Source organism: Monodon monoceros, unplaced genomic scaffold, assembly GCF_005190385.1.
Source record: "Monodon monoceros isolate NGI ecotype Baffin Bay Population unplaced genomic scaffold, NGI_Narwhal_1 Super_Scaffold_10, whole genome shotgun sequence".
NCBI classification, from domain to species: Eukaryota; Metazoa; Chordata; class Mammalia; order Artiodactyla; family Monodontidae; genus Monodon; species Monodon monoceros.
The window spans coordinates 33,093,672-33,110,675 of NW_021703766.1; the positions used below are offsets into that span (position 1 = coordinate 33,093,672).

Sequence of the window (17,004 nt, forward strand, 5' to 3'; positions counted from 1 at the left end):
GGAGGAGGAGGTAGGAGACCCCCATGAGAGTTACAAGGCCACAGGCAGGGTTAGAGATCATCCAGGTGCTCTCATTTATACCCACCCATCCACAAGCAAGGTGAAAATGGGGAAACTGAGGGAGAGAGGAAGGGACTGAACAGAGAGTAGCTCCCGCTCAGACCTGAAGACTGGCTTCCTCATTCCCAGGCCGGCCCGGTGCCTCGAAACTTCATCCTGCCTGTTCTGCCCCCACAAACCCCTCGATCCCCAAATCACGGTCTCTCTCCAGACCTCAGAGGCTCCTGGGGCAGAAGTTCTGCCCACTCTCCCAAACCCCCTCATCGTTTGTAGTCACAGCCCACCAGGAGGCTCCCCAACCTCGAAACACCCCTCTTTCCTTCCAGACCCTGGGACTCCCGAAGGGGAAACCGAGGCAGCCCCATCCTAAGGCTGGCGGCCTGGACCGCTCGGAAGTCAGGTGTCCCAGTCCCGGGAGCGGGACCCTCGGCACCTGCCGCCCCGGCGCAGGGTTCAGGACCACTCACCCCCGGCCCCCCGATTCCTCCCCGCAGCTCGAGTCTTGACTCCCCGGCTCAGCTCCAGCCTGGGCTGCGCGGGCCCTAGGCCCCGGCCCCGCCCCCGACGTGCCCCGCCCCCACTGCCCACCCTCTGCCTGGCAGCCCCGCCCCTCCCGAGAGAGCCAGCCGGACCGTGGGCGGCGGAGCACGCAGGGCAGAGGCAGGCTACACGGCCTGTGCCGCGTGACCCAGGCCAAGTATGTCATCCTTCCTCCCCCATCCAACACACACACACACACACACACACACACACACACACACACACACACACACACACACGGAGGTATCCTGTGAACTGAAAAGCTAGGAAAGCTGTTGGGGTCAGTATTACCCAACGCACCCTTTCTGGGTCAGGAAGTTCATAGTCATCTAAAGCCTTACTCTTGTGAAGTCCCAGGACGGAGTTCTCTGGAGTGTGATGGTTCCGTGTTAGGTAACAGTGGACAGGGCATTTAAACTTCCTTTTTCTACATTTTTCTTTCCATTCTTCTAAGTTGAGGCAAGCCATCTCAGTTTAGTACTAATAGGGCTTGAACTCCTCTCTAATGCTGCCTAGTCTAATTGGCTCTGTGACATTATCTAACTAGAATTCACCAGCACTGTTTTGTTTACATTAGATTTATTTTATTTTATGATTTCTTATTCCTGGCAAGTGATTGCTAGCTTTTCATTGAAGGTATTAATATAAACATTCCTTTTAAAACACTTGTAATTGGAGGCTTCCCTGGTGGCACAGTGGTTAAGAATCCACCTGCCAGTGCAGGGGACACGGGTTCGAGCCCTGGTCCGGAAAGATCCCACATGCCGCAGAGCAACTAAGCCCATGCGCCACAACTACTGAGCCTGCGTGCTGCAACTACCAAAGCCCATGTGCCTAGAGCCCATGATCCGCAACAAGAGAAGCCACCGCAATGGTAAGCCCGCATACCGCAACGAAGAGTAGCCCCCGCTTGCCACAACTAGAGAAAGCCTACATGCAGCAGCGAAGACCCAACACACCCAAAAATAAATAAATAAAATAAAAATAAATTAAAAAAAAAAACATTTGTACTTGGAAAATTTTAAATGTGAAGTCAATTTCAAGGAAAAAACTGACATTGATGTAGTGCTTTACAGATACTAACTCATTTAATCCTACCTACAGGATATTGACTATCTTTACCCTAATTTGTAGAGGAAGAAACTGAGGCACAGAAAAGTTAGTTACTTTATCCAAGTCATGACAGCAGAGCCGAGATTTGCCCCCCAGATGTCTGACATCAAAGTTCATGCTCAAAACCACTACCCCACACTGCCTCCAGGTAAATACCTGCACTGCTGGTGCACATTTGGTTGAGGCTGGGAAATGCTGTGTTAGAAGCACTGAATCTAACCCCAGGAAAATCATTCCAGATGGTGTACAGATCCATCTGCAAGGATGTTCACCACCATCTTATCTATAACAGCAAAAAGCTGGAAGCCTTCTGAATGCCCAGTAATAGCAGATTACTTAAGAAAAGTAACAGAGCAACTGAACCTGGAAAACTTACCCGATTCATCTTCTCTTATACTCCACACTCAACCTGGAAGCAAATTTGTCAACCTGAGCTTCGAAACATATTCAGAATCAGCCACTTCTTACCATAGCCACTATTACTACTTGGGTCCAATTCACTGTCATCTCTCACCTGGCAAGAGCACCCAGCCATTCCCCATGGTTCTAACTAGTCTCTCTTCAACCTCACACTGCGTAGCAGCCTCCATGCTGGTCCCCTGCTCCAAGCAGCCCACCCACCCACCAGTGTCCAAACCCTTCTACAACCAGGCCCAAATGATGCACCAGTGTCCTTATAGCTCTTGGTCCCCCCACCTCTGTGCTTTGCTCACTCTGGGCCTCAGTGGGAGGCAACAGGTTGAATAGCATAGACTTTGGACTCCAACGAACTTGGATTTGAATCCCAGATCTCTATACCTTTGGGCCAGTTATTTAACCTTGGCCTCAGTTTCCCTAACAGCTAAGTGGTGCTGACAATTCACTTAGATCTTGTCGTGAGGAGTACAAACATAGAGCTTGGCACAGAGTAGGCCCTAAACTCTGTATAATATGAATGTTATTTATTGAGCACTTACTATATGCCAGGCACTGTACTCTCATCCATCACATGATCCTCTTTATGGAATAGGTACTATTCTTTGTCCCCACTCCTTTGAGATGAAGAGACAGGTTCCAAGAGGTAAATAATTTTCCTAAGATGACTCAGCTACAGGATGGTGGAGCTGTTAATCAAGCCCACATCTTTCTTTCACTCCTTTTGTTGGGACTTACCTATCCTTCAATGCCCACCTCCCTCCAGGTAGCTTTCCACTGTCCCCACGGAACTCTCCAGTCCTCTGAGCTACCAAGGAGCAGTCTACCTGTGCTCTTGTTTTCTCTCAGCCTAAATGGTGTTCTGTTTCAGCTCATGCGTCCATCCTGTTTTCTCACCAGACTGTGAGTCCTTGAGGGCTTGAGACATCCCTTCGCCATTGCCGGACCTCCACCTCTGGCCCAGTGCCTGGCCCAAGTTTGTTGAGTGACTTATTAAAAGAGAGACAATGCATGAGGGAAAAGCACAGCAGAGAAGGCATCTTTTTACTGAGCTGCCTCAAACCTGGGGAACCCAATGCACCTGGGGCCTTTGGACGGCCTCTGGTCTTACCCATCCCCATCTCAAGACCAGACCCACATTTTGTCCCCTCCCCCCACCTCCAGCCCTAACCAACTCCAAGCTCACCAGTGAATCAGGCGGGTTCTGCTGCAGATCAGACACCCAACAAATCCAGCTCCCCTGATGGGTGGGCCTCCTCTTCTGCAGACCCCTTACCGTGTCTCCTCTCTTCTTCCCCTCCCCCATATGGTTTCTAGAATCACCTTCAGTTTCTCAAACCCTTCCCTTCTAGCCCCAAGCTTACAAATTCCACTTCAGCAAAACAGAATATTCCACCAGCTGAACTTACTGTCTTTGAAAAACAGTTTCTCAATCCTCCGTCATTAGTTCACTCACAGCCAGCTCGCATCACCCTTCTTTTCAGATTAGAAAAAGGCCACCCCTTTACCTGAGGGAACACGGGAGCCAGCTTGGAAAAGCAGAGTGAGGGCTGGATTTCATCCCCACTCCTGCCCTCTTGAGGCACTCTGGGCAGGGCACAAACCTTCAAACTACGTGCAATGGCCCTAAACTCTCAGGCAAACTCATCAAAGACTTTTTTTTTTTTTTTTTTTGCGGTACATGGGCCTCTCACCGCTGTGGCCTCTCCCGTTGCGGAGCACAGGCTCCGGACGCGCAGGCTCAGCGGCCATGGCTCACGGGCGCAGCCGCTCCGCGGCATGTGGGATCCTCCCAGACCGGGGCACGAACCCGTGTCCCCTGCATCGGCAGGCGGACTCTCAACCACTGCGCCACCAGGGAAGCCCAAAGCCTTTTACCTAAGCAAACAGATCTCCCAGGAACACAAGATGTTTGTGTCCTGCTGATAATTAAAGTTAGATTTTGTCCACATTTTAGCCATGAATTCTTACACAGATCAGAAGGACTGACAGAGCTTGTGTGAGGCCCGGGAAGGGCTGAGGTGTCTCCCCAGCCTGAAGTATAGAAATAGAAACCCACACCCCAGTCCCACCCCACCCCCGGCCCACCCGTCGCTCTGCTATGTCTCAGTATAACCACATCGGTGCCCCACAGCGCACACTGTCTGTGGCCCTAATTTTAAAACCCTGCAGTATTAAGAACTTTTGAGATGTTGTTAAAAGCTAATGTTTGTATACCCAGCTATGGAAAAACAAGATTGACACGACCAGGTTTTGCATCACCTACTTACGAACAAACACTTCACCAGTTTGGGTTTTCTTTGCCAGACACGTGGAGGCACGCCTGTGATCAATCAACTCTTACTGAATTTCTCAAAAGTGGCGTTTCGGTGTTGGAGTCCCAAGCTTGTCAGACACCCAGAGCAGCAGTGTGTGGTAGTTTACAACATTGTTATCTGCCCAATGGGGAATGCTTTGGTGCCGGGAGGATGCTTAACTTAATCTCATGTCGCAATTAAGGAAACTGACATTCGGAGAGGGCAGTGCCCTGCCCAGGTCGCACAGGGAGTCAGGGCTGATCTGGAGTCACAGCCCGATCTCCGCTTCTCTGCGTTCGCCCACTCATTCATTCATTCACACAATTACCGAGCATCCACTAGGTGGCAGGCGCTGCGGTGGGTACTGGGGACAGAACGCTGCCACAGACCAAGTCCCCGTGATCGAGGCATCCCAGAGGGGCATTAAACAAGTAAACAAATAAGCGAAACAATGATAGTTCTTGACAGGGGGTCAAGGAGGGCTGCACAAAGTAGAGACAATCGAGCTGCGCCCTGAGGATGAGAGAGAAAAGAGGCTGTCATGGAAGGAACCGAGAGCAGGACATTGACGGCTGAAGGAATTGCAAGCGGAAAGGCTGTGAAGCACATTTGAGGAACAGAAAGTAGTCCGAATGGCTGGTGTGTGGTAAGTGATGCTGGGAGGGGTGCGAATGAGGTTAAGAAGGGAGCAACCAGCAGATTACAGAGGCCTCAGCATGGGCGGGGTGGGGGGGGCTGGGTTTACTCGGAATGCGGGGGGAGGCCAATGAAGGGTCCAAGCAGGGTGAATTCTAGGGAAGACACCTAGACTCTGACATGCCAGCACTTCCCTTCCTGAGTTCCCAAGGCCCCTTGGTGCCTCCTTTGGCTTCAGTAGTGCAGTGGGGGGATGCCCATTCCTGTTCCCCCCCCACCATGATAGCGGGGCCCTGCCTGTCCTTGTAGACATATAGAGGTCCTCTGCCGCCTCGAGCCCTGTCCTGCAGAGAAAAGCCAACACCCGGCAGGTGGCCAAGTGTGGCCTCTCCTGGTTACTCTGGTCCAGCTAGGTCCTTCCTATGCAGGCCAGATGCTCCTGCGCATCTGGGGGTTTCCAAAAAGCATCTCCCACCCTGAGAAGAGGAAGCAGTGGCTTCTACACACTCTTCCCCATGGTTGCTGGCTGGGGATGAGAGGCACGCAGGGCTGCAGAGAAGGGCTCAGAGTCTACACTGGCATCTCGCAGGTTCCAGGCCCAGGAAAGGACTCAGAGAGGAGGAGAGACGGAGTTCCAGCCTCCCTCTATACAGAGCCTGCATCTCCACGCCACACCAGGTGTTCTATGGGGTAGTGCAAGGTGGAGGTGAATGAGATACGGCCCCTGCACCCCAGGGGCTCACCAGCTAGCAGGCCAGAGGCACACTACTGATGCCCCTTCTGCTGAGCTAAACAGACCCTGACGTGTGGATACTCTTTTATAACAGTGATGGCACTGCAAAGCAGTGGGATTGGACGGCCATTTCAATAAATAAGGCCAGTAGGTGAACATGTGGGGAAAAAACATGGACCTCCTACCTCACACCATACACAAAAATCTACTTACTCTAAGGGCATTATACTGCCACAAGTAAGAAAGGCAAACTAGAAAGGTTTGTAGAAAAACAAGAATTGCCCGCCCTTGTATAGTGCTTACGAGATACCAGCATTGTCCTAAGTGCTTTGAGCATCTTAACTCATCTTAAGCCTCACAGTGGCCTGTGAAGTCGCTGCAGAAAGAACGATAAAGGAGTAATGTCCATGGTCTTACGGTATGACACCAGCTATGAAAGAAAAGATTGATACAGTTGAATGCTTTAAAGTTGGCAACTTCTATTTATCAAAAGACCCCATTATAATAGAGTATGCAAACCATAGGATGGGAAAGATATTATTGAGAAGCACATATACCCACATGAATACATAAAGAACACCTACAAACCATGAAGAAAATAAGCCAATCAAACAAATGAGCAATGGGCTTGAACAGATCCTTCACCAAAAAGGATATAAGGATGGCAAATAAGCCCACGAAAAGATGCTCAACATCACCAGTCATTAGGGAAATGCAACTAAAAACCATGACGAGATAGCACTATACACCCACTGGAATGGCTGAAACAAAAAATATTGACCATATCAAGTGTAGGTGAGGATGCAGAAGTTCTAGAGCCTTCATACACTGCTGGTGGGGTTGCAAAATGACACAACCACTCAGGAAAAGTGTTTGGCATGATTGAGTACAGTTGAAGCTATTCATACTCTGAGACCCAGTAATTTCGCTTCAGATAAATATGTGCATTGGATGAATGCGTAAGAATATTCCCAGCAGCACCGATCATGATGGCCCAAACTAGCAACAACCCAAAGGTGCACCAATAGACAAAAAAAAAAGGTAAGTACTGATATATTCAAGTAATGTAGCAATACAGCAGTAAAAAGGAAAAAGCTTTAGCTACACACACAAAAACTGACGAATCTTATTCACATAAATGCGGAATGAAAGAAGCAAAGCACCAAAGTATACAAACAGTATGTGTGGCTCAATTAATATAAAACTCAAAAATGAATAAAATGAAACTATTGTTTTGGGGTCTGTTAGTAGGTGATAAATTACAAAGAAAAGCAAGGGGTCTTCCCTGGTGACGCAGTGGTTGAGAGTCTGCCTGCCGATGCAGGGGACACGGGTTCGTGCCCCGGTCCGGGAGGATCCCACATGCCGCGGAGCGGCTGGGCCCGTGAGCCATGGCCGCTGAGCCTGCGCGTCCGGAGCCTGTGCTCCGCAACGGGAGAGGCCACAGCGGTGAGAGGCCCGCGTACCGCAAAAAAAAAAAAGAAGAAAGAAAGAAAAGCAAGGAATTAATCCCCATCAAAATCAGGACTGGGGAGGGGAGGAATCATAGCTGGGGAGAGATACATGGTAGACTTCTTGGGGGGGTGGGGGGAGCTGGAGAGGTTTTATTTTTTGTCTTGTTCCAGCCTCCTGCACTCCAGGCCACAATACGGTTGGCTACAAATCATGCAACTGCCCAGAGGTTTGGCTTCCCTGGTACTTTCTGTCTGGCATGTGGGATGCAGCTTCCGCCAGAGAGAGGCACTCTGAGTCTACCCGCCCCCAATCCGGCCCTGGCTCTGCATCCCACCAGCTCTCTGCTCCAAGCCTCAGTTTCCCCATCTGTCCTTAGAGCAGGATGGCCCCCATCATGCCTAGCTCAGTAGGGTAGGATAATGCACATTAAAGAGCTTTGGGAACTAAGGTCCGAAATACCAGAGATTGTCAAGGACCCTGAGGGTCAGACAGGCTGATGTGGGAACTGAGATCCAGGCCCGCCCTGCCCTGCTAGGTCCTGCCCAGCAGGGCAGCCTCAGACTGTCTGTTAGTTGAGTTCACTGGTATCTTTCATCAGCCAATGGGCTGGGGCAACCAGGAGCGGGTCACACAGCTTATTTCCTGTTTTCATACAGGGAACTTAGCAAAGTGGCAGCCACTGGCCTGCTCGCCCAGAGCTTGGAACAGAGAGCTGAAGGGGGCCATATGACATCCCTCCTGGACCCCTGGACACTCACAGGACCAGAGACCTCAGGTCAGTGTCTGACCCCAAGCTCAGTGGGCCTCTGCCCACCTGTGGCCTGAGCCCCCGCCTCCAGTAACCGTCCCTTGGTACCTCTTGGGGGCAGGGTGGTAGGGGGAAGGGTTGCTGACAGATACGCAGGACTCCCTTCAGCGCATTGGGGCAGAGCAGGGAGCAGGTCCTCGACCCTCCATCTCATCAATGCCTTTTGAAGTGCCAGATGCTTCTCCAACCTCTCTTGAGCCTGGGGAATAATCTACCAAACCTGTGTTTCTCAAAAAGTGGTACCAGGGAAAGCCTGTATCAGCACAGCCCTTGGGACTGGTGCGAAATGCAGAATCCAGGGCTCACCGCAGGACCTGCTAGATGGGACTCTCTGATGTTGGGAGCAGGAAGTCTGCCCCTCGGCACCTCCACCTCCACCCCCGCCCCTGAGGAGGTTCTGATATATGCTTACATTTGGGAGTGTGTCCATCCAGTGTCTAGGATCTTCTGTCTCCTAGGTTGGACCAGGGTGCTTTACTCTGCTGGAGTTTCACCCCTGATGGAATGTCCCCTCCTGCCCCCTCAGAGAGGTAGCATGGGCTCCGAAGGGGGCCCTGTGTGCCCATCAGAAGAAGCCTGGACATGGCAGGTATCCCTTAGAGAGAGAAGTGATGCTCAGGGCACCTGGGAAGGAAGGAGCAAGGGTGACTGCTCCCAGAGCTGGTTGGTGGAGGGGCTGGGCAGCTGCTGTCCGCTGGGCCAAGGACAGGCCCCCAAGCCAGGAGTACCAACACTTGTCATATTTTGTTGTAAAGCCTAGAAGTCTTTGCTCTGTGGGGTGTAGAGATGGGAGGGAAGGGCCCACAGAACACCATGTACAGCTGTCCCCAAGGAGCTCTTGGAGTCATAGGATTGCTTTCCCCATTTCACAGATGGGGAAACTGAGGACTAGAGACTCCATAGATGCACCAGTGACAACTTTCTCCCTGCCACTTTCCAGTTTCAGCCGATCCCATGAAAGAAAACCTAAGGGAGCTGGCTTTGGCTGCTGAATTTCATATTTATTCTGAGCTCTGGGTTCATGCTCAGCTTTGCCAGGTCTTTCCTGGAATGCCCAGCCAAGGCCATCATTCCTGGGGTCTCATGGGGTCTCTGGGCAAACAGTGCCCTGCTTCTGACCTGGCACCAGCTGCCTGATCAAGACAGCAGAGCTGGAAGGGCTGGGACCACTGAGGCCAATTCTACTCGCCATCACCCATTTTACAGATGAGCTAACTGAAGCAGGTGCATAGGAGTGCCCACGGGAATCACTGAGCCCCCAAGAGTCCTGGCTACCCAAAGTCCGTTGGATAAGAGTGTGTGGACCACTTGCTATCTTGCCTGGGCACCTACCAGAATATAGGGAACCTGTTCCTAGCCATCTATCATCTAGGACAGGGTTGGTGGCCACACCTCTCAGGTGGGGAAACCGAGGACTGGAGATATTAAATAACTTGCCTACGGACCCACAGTTGGTCAGGACAGAAGACCTGACTCCTCAAGGGGAGAAAGCTATAGGGTACTCAAGCGTGTGCAGCCCTGGTCCAGCCATGCCCTGCTCTGTGCCTCAGTTTCCCATCTATATAGGATGAGGCTGGACAGAGGGTCCCTGAGAGCCCCCCACTGGACACCAGCACAGAGCCCCCTGGAGGATGCCCCAGGGTTCCTTTCACCTGACACAGCAAGAGCACGTTAAGAAGGAGGTCAGGTCACTTGCACCCTTCTTATTTTGAATTTCTGTGCCTAAATGGTGCCCCAGCTACTCGCTCCATCTGAGCTGATGTTTTGTTTTGGTTTTTTTTTTTTGGTACGCGGGCCTCTCACTGTTGTGGCCTCTCCCGTTGCGGAGCACAGGCTCCGGACGCACAGGCTCAGCGGCCATGGCTCACGGGCGCAGCCGCTCCGCGGCATGTGGGATCCTCCTGGACCGGGGCACGAACCCGCGTCCCCTACACTGGCAGGCAGACTCCCAACCACTGCGCCACCAGGGAAGGCCCTGAGCTGATGTTTTAATTGGCCCTTTTCCTAATTTGTCTCAGACATTTTAACTTATATTCCAACTCACATCTTCATTCAGCCATTTATTTCTCAAATATTTCCTAGAGCATCTATCACGGGTCAGGTACTAATAAAAGGGACTAATACGGTACCTGGTGTGTGCGCAGCCCTGATCTGGTGCCTGACTTAACACTCACACCAGCTTCGTGAAGGTTATTGTGCCCCTTTTGCAGGAAACTGAGGCTCAGAGAAGTTAAATAACTTCCAGGCACTGCCTCATCTTGTTCACTTACCTGGGTCACAGACAGAGTTATGCATAAAATGAACCCCAGGACTCCCGCTGCCCACCCTCCCCTGAGTACCAGGGAGACGATTCTGAAGTCAGACCAGCCTGCGTTGGTGCCCTGCCCACCATTTACCAGCTCTCGATCCTGGGCAGCTCAAAGTCTCAGTTCTTTTACCATAAAATGGAGACAAAAACCTCCTACCACGCACAGCTTCAGATGAAGTGAGGGGGTGGGTGTTGAGTGCAGGATGTGTAGCCCGCACACCACAGGCATTTGGCTTGGCTGGCTGGTCACGCTCAGGAGCCACGTGACCTCGGGCTAAACCTCAGTTGCCTTATCTGTTATCAGAGTCACGATAGATTATCGTGGGTGTCAAATCAGGTAGTGGCTGTGAAGAGCCTGTGTGTATATGAAGTGGGTATAACAAGTTGTTAGTAAATGTTTGCTTAAAGATGAAGAGAGAGAAAAGGGACGGATACATACCAGCCTCCTTGCTTTGGACGCTGAGATTTTATTTACACATGTAATATGAAATGAAATATTGGTTTTTCTGGACAAGCCAGCAACTCTCTCTCAAGTAATCATTAAGCTACTACCTTTGCTTGAAGTCACCTCATTTAAAATTCAGAGCAACTCGATAACATAAGGATCCTAACTCTAAGAGAAGGTTGTGCTCAGCCTGGGAGCGATCAGTCCAGCAAAGGGCCAGGCCCAGGTTTCACATCTAGCAGTTGGGCGGATGGCTAGGTGGGCAGTGGGGGGCTCAGCAGTGGGGACTATGGAACCCACCAGGACCCACCAGGAACCCCAGCACAAGTGGGCACTCACTGTTCTCTCTTGTCTTCCTGGCAGCCTTGGAGCATGGCAAGTCCCAGGAACGCCAGGAGCCCTGGATGGACAAGACCCATAGCCCAGTGCATGGCAGGGACCAAGCCGAAAGCATCAGCCCCTGGCCCAGACCTCCCACGTCCAGGACCTGAAGAGCACTTAGGTGGGCTTGAGACTGGGGGCTTGGTCGGGGGGATAGAGGTTTGAAGACATTTGAAATACAAATGTGCATACTTCAGTGGATGCCGTGAGAAACAGGGCAGCTCACTTAACTTGTGTTATCCCAAAGTAGACACTGAGACAGGGATTTGGTGCAAGTGGTTTATCCAGGAGACAAGGCCAGGAGGTATGGCAGGGGAGTGGGAAACCGAGGAAAGGAAGGGCAGGAAACCAGTACGGGATGTCGATGAAAAGATTACCACTGTGGGCAACTCGGGCTCAGTCCCAATGGGGGTTGTCTGGGAGACCGTATGGATCACACCTTAGAGCTGTCCCATCCCAGCGGCGAGGAGGCCAGCCTGCTATCCCCTGGTCCCATCCTTCATTGGCAGAGGTACGCTCCAGAACGTGCTGCAATGGCCCAAGAAAGCCCTCATGGGGAGAGTCCCATGCCCATGGCCGGGCACTGACAGTGTCTGCTATAGCGCCAGCCCCTGGAGCAAACATCTGCCATGTGCATGCAACCCTTCAAGATGTCCTGCTCTGCTCCTGGCCCTATGCAGGCACTGGGGAAGCAGGAACAATCAAACACCGTGCTGGCCTTCAAGTTTAGTAAGGAAACGGATCTGTAGAAAATAATGTAAGATGCCATGGAAAAGGCACAGGGACAAGGTGGGAGGCTCTTATTCTAACACCAAAGGGCATTTGAAATGATATATGGGTTGGGTCTTGAAGGACACATTGGAGAAGGGCTCCTGGGACACATGTCCCTTGAAATCAAATGTACAGTGGTTTGTGCATTGGGGGAGAGGAAGGATTCTAAGCTTTCCCAAGATTCTCAGAATGGCCTAGGGCTCAAGTGAGGTTTAAGAAACACTGTTACTTTTTGAGGCAGGGAAAGAGGATGGCATTTGAGGCAGAAGAAGTGGCATGTGCAAGAAAAAGCAGGGAGTGTGGGAAATGAGGTGAGAGAGGAAGGGCCGGCCAAGCTGAACCTGGAGCCCAGCATCCTCAGAGCTCCCCCCATCATCCACTGGTGTGCGCTCAGCCGACAGTAGGGAGGGTGGAAACCCACCAGCCGCATCCCTGCTCTTCCGGAGCATGGGGTTTCACGACAGCCGGAAGTGGACGATGTACCACAAACACACTGCATTTCACAACCAAGGAGCCTCTTGGGGACGCTGGGCTCTTCCAGGTTGCCCATGGCGAGATGGATTCAGCCAGGTTGGGTGTAGGCGTCTGACTGATGCCCGACTGGGCCTATCCAAGGTGGGATGGAGGAGAGGGATATTCACAGCGTTTCCAGATTCCCACGGCTCATCCCAGACAGACCCAGCCATCTCCCCAAGTCCTTGCCCCCAAAGCACACTGACCTGTGCTAGTCCTTAAGAGTGTGGTCCTTCCAGATGCCCACGACAGCCAAAGCTCCAACTCCAGCATGACCACGCGGGAGCTGCAGGAGTACTGGCGGACCCAGAAACGCTGCTGGAAGCACGTCAAACTGCTCTTCGAGATCGCTTCCGCCCGCATCGAGGAGGGGAGAGTCTCCAAGTTTGTGGTAAGCAGAGACCAAAAAGTGATGGCACGCCTTCACGGCCTCCTTCCCGGCCCTGGGCAAGGCTGGTGGCACCTCAGTCTCCCTGACCGGGAAATGGATTGACACACTTTAACTCACAGAAGTCTTCTGGCAAAAAATGGTCCAAAGGTGAGATTTCACGCTCAGCACCGTGAGGATTGGAGAGTCAAGGTGCCTAAGCGTAAGAAGCAAACTGCCCAGTTTAATCCCATGTTACCCAGTATTTTCATCTGTGTCCCTTCTTCATTGTTTTTGATATCCTCATATCATTTTTATTATGTACCTCAGTTTTTCTTTAAAGTGGATCACTTTTTAAAAACACTGAATAGACTTATTTCAAAGGGAAGGACCTTAAATGGAAAACCAGTATCACACGGCATAAGAAAAGGTCATTATAAAAGTAAATACAAGGAAAGCTCAGGGCTGTTATTAAATTCTAGCTGGTTACCATGGCTGGTGGAAAGCTGGGCTTGGGGCTGTTTTTCTTTGGAATGGAATTTCAGCCTATGTTGGGGGAGAGGTTAATGACTATGGAAGAGCCACACAGCCTTTCTTTGCCCCCCACCATTCCCCAAATGGGAATGGAGTAATAATAATAGCTGACCCTGAGTGCTGACTGCACGTCATGGTTTCAATGCATTAATTCATTTAATCCTCACCCAGTGAGGCAGGCTACTATCCTCATTCTCTGGATGAGAAAACGGAGGCTCAGAGACGTTAAAGTACCTACCTAAAACCACACAGCTAGACCGTGGTGGGCTGGAATGATAACCCAGGCAGTCTGCGCCCTTAATCAGCATTCTCTTGAAAGAGAAGAGAAGAGAATAGTTTTCTTACTTATAACATCACTGCCAGTATATCACCTAAAACCATCTTCCAGGAGTTCCACACCTGGAAAACACAGATCTTATTAATCCAAGCCTCCCAGTTCAGGCACCTGAGGCCCAGTTTTGACCACTAAAACCAAGAACGCCCCAGGTCCCCTGCACGGCAGGTTCCTGTATGCCCTTTCTGCCCCAGGATGCCTCCACGTCGCTGTGTTTGTTATTCTCCGGTTGACTCTTGTCACGATTCGCTGTTACAGCTCAGCCAAGGCTAATGGCAATTTAAAACAGAACTGCAGAAAACCATCCCCCATTTCCAGGGTATGCTTTAAGGTCATCATTATTTTATTTCCCGGGCTCTCTCTGTCAGTTCAAACCCTCCGTGACAGTGTAGTCAAAGGCCCTCTCTCTTTGCACCGCAGATGTACCAAATCGTCGTCATCCAGACGGGGAGTTTTGACAGCAACAAAGCCATCCTGGAACGGCGTTATTCAGACTTCGAGATGCTCCAGAAGAAACTCCTAAAGACCTTCCGGGAAGAGATCGAAGATGTCGTCTTCCCCAAAAAGCACCTGATGGGGAACTTCACCCCGGAGATGATCTCTGAGCGCAAGCTGGCCCTCAAAGAGTACCTAGGTCTGCTCTACGCCATCCGCTGCGTGCGTCGCTCGCGCGAGTTCATCGACTTCCTCACGCGGCCCGAGCTGAAGGAGGCCTTCGGCTGCCTGCGCGCGGGGCAGTACACCAAGGCCCTAGACATCCTGGTGCGCACGGTGCCGCTACAGGAGAAGCTGACGTCCCACTGCCCCGTGATGGTGGTGCCATCCCTGTGCGCCATGCTGGTGTGCCACCGCGACCTGGAGTGCCCCGCCGAGGCCTTCGCCGCCGGGGAGAGGGCTCTGCAGTGCCTGCAGGCCCGGGAGGGCCACCGTTACTACGCCCCGCTGCTGGACGCCATGGCCCGCCTGGCCTACGAGCTGGGCAAGGACTTTGTGTCCCTGCAGAAGAGACTGGAGGAGAACCAGCTCCGGAAGCCCGCCCCCCGGGGCTTCACCCTGAAGGAACTCACCGTCCAAGAGTATCTGTACTGAGCCACTCCCCGGGGAAGCTGGAGAATTGGGGATCACCATGGCTCGTGGGCTTTTGGGGGTTGATTCTGAGCAGAAAGAGCCACTTTGGGCTCTAGCTTGTGGGATGACTTTGAACAAGCCCCTCCTCTGGTCCTCCGTTTCCCCATCTATGTTGAGCGGAGATGCTTCCGGGCATCCTTGGAAGCCTTTACTTGTATCCTGTGTCCCCTTGATGCCAGGCCCACTTCGTCGCAAAACCACAAACCCAGCTGCCAAAACACTGGAGAGTCATATCAACCTTACTGGTGTTTCTGTAGGTAGCTGGAGGAGAGGTTTAAAGTGCACATCACAGACAAAGCTTGATTCATTTCCTCAGAGACATCTCTCTTTAGCTGCCCTGAGGCTTTCCTCTTTGTTCCTCCCCCCTCAACCTTGCTGGCAAATATTCCCACCTATTATCCTAAGTATTCTAGCTCTTCCCTGTTAGGGGTAGGCCCAACTCAGCAAGACAAAAGGTCACCTACTGCTCCTCAAAGCCAGCTTTGTCCCCAGGTTGAGCCATACCTCATCCTTTGAAGGGTGAGAGGATCCTGGGCTAGAACCAGCTATCATTGCCTGGGGTTGGTTTTCATTTGTAAGGCAACTGTCCCTTGAATGGCCTTTCTGGATTACGTAGACATAGCCCTGACAGGAGGTGGGACCTCTGGGTAGAAGAGATTGAACGCTCGACACCTCCCCATCTGAAGGACAATGGATTGGGATGCCCTTAACCAAAGTCTGCTGTCAGGCCCCCAAGTGAAGTGGATTCTGGACCAGTGACCTGGGTTCAGCACAGGGCAGGAGTTGATGGTACAGGCTGGTTTGGACCCCATATGCCTATCAGGCTAGCAGTCCCTGAAGATCTAAACCATGTGGCTGAGGTTATTATCAGGGTGAGGCTGTAACTTGGGAACCTTAACCTGGGGCACCACACTGGCCTGAACCAAGATCTAGCTCAGCAAAGAGCAGTGGGCAAGCATTCACTGAACTACACCGAACGTATTCAACAGCAACACCATGTGGCAACACCTGGAGTGGCCCAACCAGGCTCCTTCCTGAAGGTTAGACACAGACTGACACCTTCAGAAAAAGAAAGTTTTCAAGTATCTCAATTTACTCCAGGAGAAGGACACTTTAAGTGGGAGAGTTTGGATTTCTTGGAAATCTGGGCAGGTGGGTAATTAAAGTGTTAAATGGAAAAATAAGAAGAGCTGCAATTCTTTTGTAATAGTAAAGAAGATAGTATTGATTTTACAAGTCCTTTCATCAAACATAAAATGCTGCTGTCAACTGTTAGATGCACCAAATATTCACTAAGAAAGAAAAAAAATGCCCAACATGGGGAGTTTAGTAGGCGTTTCCAGCAAAAAGCTGGGAGAGCAAAGAGTTAGCTCCCAATGTAACGGTCCACGTAGAATAGACCTGCTTTGTAGAAAGGGGCAGTGAGGAAAGGCATGAATCAAATTTGACACTGAGTGGAGAGGGCGGACTCTAGGATTGGAACTGCAAACTGGTACTCACCCAGGTTTGGGGTCTAAACACACACAGTGTGGCCCCAAATCTTCAAGCTGAGAAGTCATAGTAAAGAGGTTTCAGATGCAGGTGTTTCAGGTACCTTGCACCACAGACGCAAATTCTGAAGGAAGTGAACATAGATCCAGGCCAATAGAGAGGAAGATGCCATTGACTTCAGAGGTGCTAAAGCGTAGGGGTTGGAGGGTGACTGTGCATCTGAAAATCACATATATGTGGTGTACCTGTGTGTGGTGTCGAGACAGAGGAAAAAACCTTACGCGAGGTAAAAGGGAACTAAGAAATCATATGGGGGAGTTTCCCATCAGTATCCCTAAAGAAGGGCTGGGTACCACAGAGTAAGGAAAAGGACTTACTCTGGCTTCTGAAAAGGGCCCACCCACAAAGCACAGCTTCAGGCCTCCCACGTTGTCTCCTCCTGGTGATGCTAGATGCTGCCCTCCCAGTCCTTTTGATGGCCTTGGCCTGTGGGTCCACTGGTGTTTCTTCGGGCCATGCACAGCGTGTCTTCATCCACTCCGGGTGTCCGACGGCCTCTCCTCCTGACATCTCCCTTTGCTGCAGAAGTCTGAGACCCGCTCATTTCTTGGGTTCCTGGAACAAGTCCTTGAATTCCTCAACCCCCTCCCCCAGGAAGCTTTCCTTGTGGCCCACT

General features: G+C 51.5%; 2 protein-coding genes and 1 long non-coding RNA gene across 10 annotated transcripts in view; 2 read left to right on the forward strand and 1 right to left on the reverse strand.

Annotated features, from left to right (window-relative positions):
• NOD2 (nucleotide binding oligomerization domain containing 2) overlaps window positions 1-2,968 on the reverse strand; it is a 33,775-nt gene extending 30,807 nt beyond the window's left edge. For all 8 annotated transcript variants that reach the window (XR_003791904.1, XM_029211434.1, XM_029211406.1 and 5 more), the window contains exons 1-2: window positions 2,955-2,968; window positions 2,090-2,122 (exon numbers count right to left, since the gene is read on the reverse strand). The gene's annotated coding sequence lies outside the window, so the exon portion shown is untranslated. The remainder of the gene's footprint in view (window positions 1-2,089; window positions 2,123-2,954) is intronic.
• A 1,833-nt stretch (window positions 2,969-4,801) lies between these two features.
• LOC114903982 lies at window positions 4,802-7,029 on the forward strand. The gene is made up of 2 exons (XR_003795822.1): window positions 4,802-5,070; window positions 6,728-7,029. It is a non-coding gene; the product is annotated as an uncharacterized LOC114903982 (long non-coding RNA).
• An 898-nt stretch (window positions 7,030-7,927) lies between these two features.
• On the forward strand, window positions 7,928-16,022 carry SNX20 (sorting nexin 20). Its single transcript, XM_029237230.1, has 4 exons — window positions 7,928-8,023; window positions 11,173-11,311; window positions 12,714-12,865; window positions 14,130-16,022. The coding sequence occupies exons 2-4, from the start codon at window positions 11,182-11,184 to the stop codon at window positions 14,796-14,798; spliced, it is 951 nt and encodes a 316-aa protein (XP_029093063.1). The 5' UTR covers window positions 7,928-8,023; window positions 11,173-11,181; the 3' UTR covers window positions 14,799-16,022.
• The last annotated feature ends 982 nt before the right edge of the window (window positions 16,023-17,004 follow it).